The sequence below is a fragment of the Danio rerio genome, chromosome 7, assembly GCF_052040795.2.
Source record: "Danio rerio strain M-AB ecotype USA chromosome 7, GRCz13ab, whole genome shotgun sequence".
NCBI lineage: Eukaryota > Metazoa > Chordata > Actinopteri > Cypriniformes > Danionidae > Danio > Danio rerio.
In genome coordinates this window covers 52905735-52914272 of record NC_141027.1, presented here as the reverse complement: position 1 = coordinate 52914272, position 8538 = coordinate 52905735, and the positions used below count along the sequence as shown (strand labels likewise).

The following is an 8538-nucleotide window of genomic DNA, read 5'->3' as shown; positions in this document are numbered from 1 at the left end:
GCCTTTAAGGACTGAGTTGGGAATAGACGCACAAACTAGTTGATTTTTCAACACTTAACAGTAGTGTTTATGTAATATGTGCATTCAGGATTAAATAAAAACAAACTTGCATCTACTCATACTTTTATAATAGTTTATTTATAATCATTGGGTATCCATAAATTTTTTACCTGAACTGGTTTTACCCAGTTTGTCAATATGCTGTATATATTTTTTTGCACATCTTTACTCCATTGAAACTGATGGCAGTCAATACTGAGGTCATGTGTATTAAAGGTGTACGTATGCTTGTACACAAATATAAATTCTTTGCATTTCCTCAAGGCAACACCAGCTGCACATGTAGTTTCAACAAAAAAAATCACATTTGATGCAGAATCAGTACATTATTTCCCCTCATACTGAAACAATCAAAGCAACATTTGCTGAAAGGCCTAAGAATGAATCCTGAAAATAATGTGAAATGTGAGTGTACAACGTGAAAGCTCATGTAGCCTGAGGGCAATGGGCCATGTAGCTGCACCTGTTTAGTGGAAACAGAAGCTAATTACATGAAAGCTCACTATAGTAGGCAAAGTCAAGTTAAACTCATTTAAAGAAAAAAAAAATGTGTGGAGCTCCACTCAGAAGGCAGATATGCTGTATGACCGAGACAAACCTGAGCTAGTGATTTTAAGACAGACATATAGCTGGAGAAGGGAACTAAAGGCTTAAAAGGGACGGAATAGTTGATGACAAGTGAGGAAGTCAGACACTTTACAATGCCCATCTATTGTCTGGATCACATCAAATATCTCTGAATAATTTAGATTGTTCTTTGTAATTGTAAAATAATGTAAAAAAAATAATAAACCGACAAGTCTAGAATCTCCTCATCTGTCGTCTTTCCTGTCGCCTCTGTTTCTTGTCATTTTTCTCGTTCTCTTCAGGAGCTGCCTGCGAGTCAGCAGAAAACCAGGGTCCCAGGAAGTTCACCCACAACAAATGTAAAGCTCTTGCAGGTGCCTGGTGTGAAAAGAGAGCAAGTGATAATATGGTTACAGTAAAACTGAAATGTGACGCCTCAAAGATATTACAATCTGAAAAATTATTCAGTCTCACCAGAAGCCACAGGTACCAGAAGTAGGATGACAGAGTGCTAAGCACCTGGACAATTGCAGTAAGAAGAATGACATCCTTTAGGTGCCTACAAGTCATTGTACAAAAAAAGAAGTCACTTCTGATTAAGAGAACTATTTATATATGAAACCATTGCATTGTCCTGCACAAAGTCAGAAACACATAAATAAATACAAACAAAATAATATCAGCATTTACTAAAAAAAAAAAATAGACTCAATTGTTTATTCATAATCCTTGCTTATCCATAAATTAAATATCTGCAAATGCCACATTGCTTTGTGTATTTTCTTATTAGTTGGGGGAGATTTTGAACACTAATACGTGCATATGAACTATAAGAAACTTTAGTCCTAAAGTGTCCTAAAATGGTTTAATTATTTCAGAAGATGAAGTTAACAGTTTTGTTGTCTCTTCACCATGTGGAGTAATTAGTTATAGAATGGGAATGTGTAGGGGACATGGAGAACCATCAATGGAAAAGGTATTAGCATACAGAGAGCACAGCTTTGACAACAAGGGAAACTTCATTAATATTAAGGTTAGTATACTAGAATAGGGCAGCACGGTGGCAACACAGCAAGAAGGTTGCTGGTTTGAGTCCTGGCAAGGCCTGTTGGCACTTTTGTGTGGGGTTTGCATGTTCTCTCTGTGTTGGCATGGGCTTCCTCTGGGTGCTCCGGTTTCCCCACAGTTCAAAGACATGCACTAGATCAGGGATGTCCAGACTAGGTTTTGGAGGGCCAGTGTCCTGCACCAGTAATAGCTTTGGTATACGATTTACTTGATTTACTTTACTCGATTTATTTGCCCAGTAGAGCTTTGTGTCTAGCAAAACAAACACAAGGTTTGGTTTGGTACCCTAATGGGCTCCATAACAATATAATTGATGCCTTTGCAGCAAAAAAAGGTCCAGATGTATTAAATATATTAAAATTTTCAGTTTGTTTGTTTGAGACAATTACATGTGTTCCAATGGGAGTAATAAAAAGTCTCCTTTATTTTTGGGGGGAGGGTGTAAATGGGGCGGTTTGCCCAGGGTGCCATTTAAACTATAACTGCAACTGGCTAGAACAGTTGGCAGTTCATTCCACTGTGGTCTGATAAATCAGAGATTAAACTGAAGGAAAACGAATGAATGAAACTAGAACAGTATAGAATGATTGAGCTGAGAATGTTTGAGGTTCAACATACTTTTGAACTGATGCTAAATAAACATTTTCAATGAGATCTTCGGTCTGCTCATTGCTTTTGTCTAACAGGACATTAATATAAAGACAAAATGTCTAACTCACTCTGCCATGCCCTGTTCCATATTAAGGTCAATGCCTCCATCCAGCAAGCTACCGTCTTCAGCAAATGCAGGTTTGGCCATTGCTGACATTGATCTGTAGCTGCCAACGTAGACTGCCACTGCAAACATGAGCGAGAACTGATACAAAAGAGATAAAGCAGAATTAAGCACCAGACTGCAATAAGAATAGTCAAAAAGATTTATCAAAATGCTGGAACCCAACAAGAGTCCATCATATCTCTGTTGACATAAAAGCCTCACATTCAGTGATGCAAAAATCATTGTAGCTTTTTTAAGGGATGGTTCACCACCCTAAATTCTGTCATCATTTACTCCTTGTTTCAAACATTTTTGAATTGCTATCTTTCGTTAAACACAAAAGAAGATATTTTTAAGAATGCTGGAAACCTGTAACCATTGGCTTCCATAGAGGCTGTTTTTTCTGCTATGGAAGTCAATGGTTACAAGTTTTCAGCTTTCCGCAATATATCTTCTTTTGTGTTCAACAGAAGAAATAAACTCAGAGATTTTGAACCACTTGAGAATGAGTACATACACAGCAGACGTGGGGTTAAGTCAGATTTGTGCAAGTCAAATCTTAGCTTTGGTGAAGCAAGTCACTGTCAAGGTATTTGATTTTGATTTTGAACTAAACTTTTAGATTTAAAATAAAGTAGTTGTGGACAATTATTTTATTTTTTTAAATTTTGGCAAAAAAGAAAATTGTTTGATCATTGCAAATTTCTTACTTGCAATAAGTTAACACATTGAAAAATATATCATTGAATAATAGTAATAAACCTAAAAGAATTTAGACCAACATAAAAGTATAAAAAGTAATCGGGTACCTTACTCAATACATCTCAAACACTGCAGAATACAAGCAAATTTTAAACAATTCAGGTTTAATTTTTTTGAAAAAACATTTTTACTTCCATAATGTTTGCTTTTCCTACTATAGAAGTAAATGTTTACAGGCTTTCAGCTTTCAGAAACATTGAGGTTTGGAAACATTTCAGGGTGAGTAAATAGCGAGTACACTTTGTGGTGAATTATTTTGTGGAAAATACATTTTGTGGAAACCATCAGTCATTGACATCCATAGTAAAAACATTAATAAAAGTCAATGGCTGCTGCTTTCCAATATTCATCAATAAGTTATTATTTGTGTTTAACAGAAGAAGAAAAAAACTCAACAGGTTTGGAAAAAAGTGGAGGATGAGTAAATGATTTTCTTTTTTGGATGAACTTTTGAAATAACACACTGACAAGTGTTATTACATTAAACACTACATATTAAATTGTTACATTTTCAAAGATGCTGCAAAATAATTTATAGGATAAACTTAAGAGGGTTATCATGTAAGCAGGAATGCTTTTATTTACGTACCCATGTCCAAAATGAACTGGAGTTGTAAAACAGCAAGAGATTGACTGCTATATAAATAGCCTGAAGAGAACACAAGCAATTAAATTCATTGAAGTATAAAATGACACATTAGAAAAAAAGAATCAGCTCATATTTACATGTATGACTTCTTATTAGGTTTGCCTTACATTTGCTCCCAGGATGATCCTGCTGTAGAACTTGAGAGTATCCTGGTTTTCCTCGTGGATTTGTTTTTTGCCTTTGGTTCCAACTTTTCCTTTCGGCTAACGGAGAAATAGCACATATTTACATCATTAATACGAAGTAAACCATACACTTTCTAGTTACAACATGCAATTATCACATGAATTAACTCCAAAGATGCCGTTATAAATCATAATCTATAATCTTGACACATACCGCCATCTCCTCTGAGTTCTCCTTCTTGTGCAACTGTTCTTCACCGGATAACAGTTTTCCCTTTAGGTTTCTAAAAGTCTAACAGCATCTAGTTTTTAAAGAATAATACCTAAAACTAAATAACTACCAAAGCAAAATAACACATCAGCGTTCGAGAGCACGTTTCCGGCGCTTGCGAAATGCGTAACAGATGCAATAAACTGGACTTGGCGCCATCTTGTGTTAATTTGATGTCCGTACAGGACTGGGTCAAGATGTCAAGCCATTCAATTTGAAAATAACTTGCTTGTACCTTCAATATATCGGTTAAATTACTGAGAGCAACCTTAAAAAAAGTTTTCAAGGGCGTCGCAGGCATTTTGGTATTTTTTTAAACACAAAACTGCCGCAACACTTTTCTAAACAATGTTTGTCTCTATATTGAATAGTTTCTCTGATCAAAGACCTGATTTACAGTCTTTGATTTTGAAGTAATTTGATTATAGCTAACCTCACGATTATTCTTGACATTACTTTATTTTACGGTTAAATACTTTTGGCCACTGTCAATAAAATGTTTTTAGGGTATATTGTCCCCCATGCAGGGATATATAAAAACTCTAAAAATAATAAAATAATTTCCAAATAATATGGTGGGGAATGTGTACGTCACATAAATCATCCTTTTCCAGTCATCACTGCGTCAGAAATTAATATATGTTAATTTGTTGTGATTAATCATATTGTTTTATGCAAATTATTTTTAGATTAAAAGATTAAAAATAATGCAATATGGAGAATTAGAAATATGAATATATATAGCGACATGCTTATAACATTATTTCAGACAAAACGCTTCAGAAAAAATGCACTGATTTTACAGTAGGCCTATTTTGGATCATTTATTCATTCATTTTTATTTTAGCTTAGTCCCTTTATTAATCAGGGGTCGCCACAGCGGAATGAACCACCAACTTATCCAGCATGTTTTACCGCTGCAACCTATCACTGGGAAACATCCATGCACACACACATTCATGAGAAATGGGCACATAGAGTATCTAAAAAGTACTATACGTAGTAAAAAGGCTATACGTGGAGGCAGGGGTGTAGCTAGTGAGGGAAAAGGGGGACAGGGTGCATAGTGCATAGGGCCATGGCACTATATTAGGGGCCCTGCGACGGGAGACCCCTGGGTTTTACTTATAAATAGGGACCCACTTAAAAATTGTGCATAGGGCCCAACATCTGGCAGTGCCCCCGAGTGGAGGCCAAAGAACATAAGTTGTGTTTAGTTGGGACAAGACTGGAAGAACGAAGTTTAAACGAATACAGCAGATGGCAGTAATGCATTTTAATGCCAGCTGCAGTTCCAAATAAAGAAGAAGAAGGAGGAGGAGGAAGAAGGAATAAGGAAGAAAGCAAAGTTAAACAGATATCAAAACAGAGATGTCGAGGAGGTGTGTGTTAGGTTGTAGCTCTCCCGAAACTCTTTTCACATTCCCTAAAATACCGTGGTTGCGGTCTCGATGGCTCGACTTTTTGCATTTTGAAGAAGGCGCGATATCAGAGAGTTCTCGGCTGTGCTCGAAACACTTTACACAAGATTCCTTCAAAAATTGGACACGGCACAAAATGGGCTTTGTGAAGTTTCTGTCGTTGACTGAAAACGCTGTCCCGTCAGTATACACGGTTGGTGCTTCCCATACATTGAAGGTAAGTGGAACTAGCAGGCAGCTTCGGACGTTAAAAGCATCCTCAACATCTGCATGTCATAGCATCCATTAGCAGCACCATTTCCGAAAGTAAAAAAAACAATCTGAGATAGATAGATAGATAGATAGATAGATAGATAGATAGATAGATAGATATTTTAGCGTTAATGGTGTTTGTATTGTGAGGGAGAAATAAAAACTGAATGAATGGATAAAGATGAAAGAGTTTGTGTGAATAATTCTTACTCCAAGCTGAAATCAAAAGTTGCCAGTCACACTTAATTCTCTCTCATGTAGTTTTACTTGTATTTATTTTGCATGCTGTTATTCATGTTCTAAAGCCCCTAACAAGAGATGTGGCCTGTCAGTGTGATCCTCCAAATGTGAAGAGTGTGTCAGTCCGCACGGAAAAACAAAAGCAGAAAGTACGGAGTAAAGGTAAAGCCTGCTACTAGCCATGTTAATCTTCGTATTTGTGTAAAAAAATGTTGTGTTTCATGAGTTTGATTGTTATTTGTGTTTGTTGAAAATTTTAGGGGTTCAAGTGAAGCCTTGCTGGTTGCAGCCGGTTGACACCTCGTTTTCTCATGCCAATTCTGCACCTTCATGTTTCACATCAACACCAATTAAAAGACCAAGGATAAAAGTGTCCACATTCAGTGAGAACTCCAAGTGCACCTCAAAAGACCTGACAGACTTCTGTGAGCCTAATGTTAAGGAAGAGGACAATGAAAAGTAAGTCTAAACACCATAAATCTGCAAAAATGTCAACAATTCTGTGTTTTTTTTTTGTCAACATGGTCTGCTTTGTGTACATTAAGAAAAAAACAACTTAAATGATTTCAGCAAATGGCTGCAATATAACAAAGAGTGAAAAATTTAAGGGGGTCTAAATACTTTATATAATTCAACATCTTATATGATTTAATAAAATAAGTTTATATATAAAAGTTTGATTGTTTTTTTTTTCATGTTTAATATTGCATAGGTCTGTTCAAACTGCCTCAGTAAAAGAATGGAAGAGTGAGCCTTACACCTGAAGCACACCTGCTAGAAATAAGATTTTTCAACACAGAGGAATTTAGTGGAACGTTAAACAGACAGTTCCAAAAGGTTTGTTTTTTTTTGCTTAAAATAACTGCAAATGTGTAATTTGTTGTCATTATTTCCTGATTGTTTCATGTCAGAAATTTCGGTTCCTGTCAACTCTTTGTCCAGAATGTATATACCCTAGCATGCTTTTTATATATATGCATTAAGTGTTAGGTCAAGTGGCATAAAATAGTTTAAATCGAAGAAGCTCAATACGTTTTAGATCCTGTTTGGGCTTGTATTTACTGTCTTCCACTTGTAATCTGAAATTGCATCTTAATACCAAGTGTAAATGTAGCTTTTGAGTGTAAAATGATGGCATTACTTTTCATTTGCTCATTCAAATATCTTCTCTGATTTCTCTAAAGGGCATTGTCCCAAGTATAAATGACACATGAGGAACCTGGATTGCAACGAGGGGTTGTCCATTCTGTTAGTCCAGGTAAAAATGCTATTTACTATGACACTGCTTGTTTGTTTTGTTTCTCTTTTTGTTTTCTGTTTTGTTATCTTTAACTATCAGGATAAAAGTGAAATAAAACATAAACCAAGGTTGCTGAGAACAATTGCCGTAGACTACAGAATTGAGATGTTTTCTCTTGTAAAATATAAAGTTTAATAATTTAATGATATTTTCTGTAATCATCTCACCTAGAAAATGTATGCACTTGGGAAAGAGCACAGTTGTAGAGAGGTTCTGGCCTGAAAGAAAAGTATCATCAACCAACAGTGGTCTGCATTCTCCAAGATGGGTAAAGCAGCAGCCATGGAAGTACCGAAGTCCATCTTTAAAGTTCACCATCATAAGAGCTACTCTTTGCTGGTCTGTGACCATGGGATTAGTTTTGATTGTAGAATTTTTGTATTGTTTTGTTGATGTCAAATGCTGTCCGATTAGTCTAGTTCAGGGGTTCTCAATCCCGGTCCTGGAGGTCCAGTGTCCTGCATATTTTAGCTCCAACTCCAATTAGACCTGGCCTAGCTAATCAAGCTCTTACTGGGCTCTCTAGAAACATCCTTGCAAGTGTGTTAAGGCAGGTTGGAGCTAAAATCTGCAGGACAGCAGATCTCCAGGACCAAGAACAGCTCATCTAAGTTTGGTCAATCAACTTTAAGTAGACCAACTCAGTGGCTGTTTCTTAATACCAAGAACGCAGAGAGCAGCTTGCAAGGTTGGAACTAAACTGTGCAGGGCTTCGGCCCTCCAGAAATTGAGTTTGACACCCCTGATTTAGAGAAACTCTTGAGGCAAATAACTAATATTTGTGAACTTTAATAATAAATGCTGTGCTTCCCACCTCCAGTCGCAATGACTTTTGGGACTTCTAGAGTGAGTTCGGTGCATCAATGCGTCCTCCGTTCTTGCGGTGTTGAGTTTTGGAACTGAACTTGCATTACACGAAGACGCAAGATTGCTGAAAAACGCATATTGAGAAACAGCCTGTGTTAAGCGCGCATAACACAACTATAAAAAGACATTATAATTGTAGTGCAGATATTACGAGTCACCATGGCAACATCTGAAAAAGAGATCAGCATTTATTTCTCCA

The 8538-nt window shown here is 36.5% G+C and overlaps 1 protein-coding gene and 1 long non-coding RNA gene across 2 annotated transcripts; one reads left to right on the top strand and one right to left on the bottom strand.

The window, feature by feature from the left end:
* Positions 1–119: 119 nt before the first annotated feature.
* tmem208 (transmembrane protein 208) lies at positions 120–4369 on the bottom strand. The gene is given in 6 exon segments (NM_207100.4): positions 120–1005; positions 1102–1186; positions 2415–2551; positions 3804–3863; positions 3971–4066; positions 4203–4369. Coding segments are annotated over 6 exon segments (528 nt in total). The 5' UTR covers positions 4209–4369; the 3' UTR covers positions 120–861.
* Positions 4370–5543: 1174 nt separating this feature from the next.
* Positions 5544–7987, top strand: si:dkey-286h2.5. The gene is given in 6 exon segments (NR_170258.2): positions 5544–5897; positions 6238–6334; positions 6433–6631; positions 6885–7009; positions 7357–7430; positions 7644–7987. It is a non-coding gene; the product is annotated as a si:dkey-286h2.5 (long non-coding RNA).
* Positions 7988–8538: the final 551 nt, after the last annotated feature.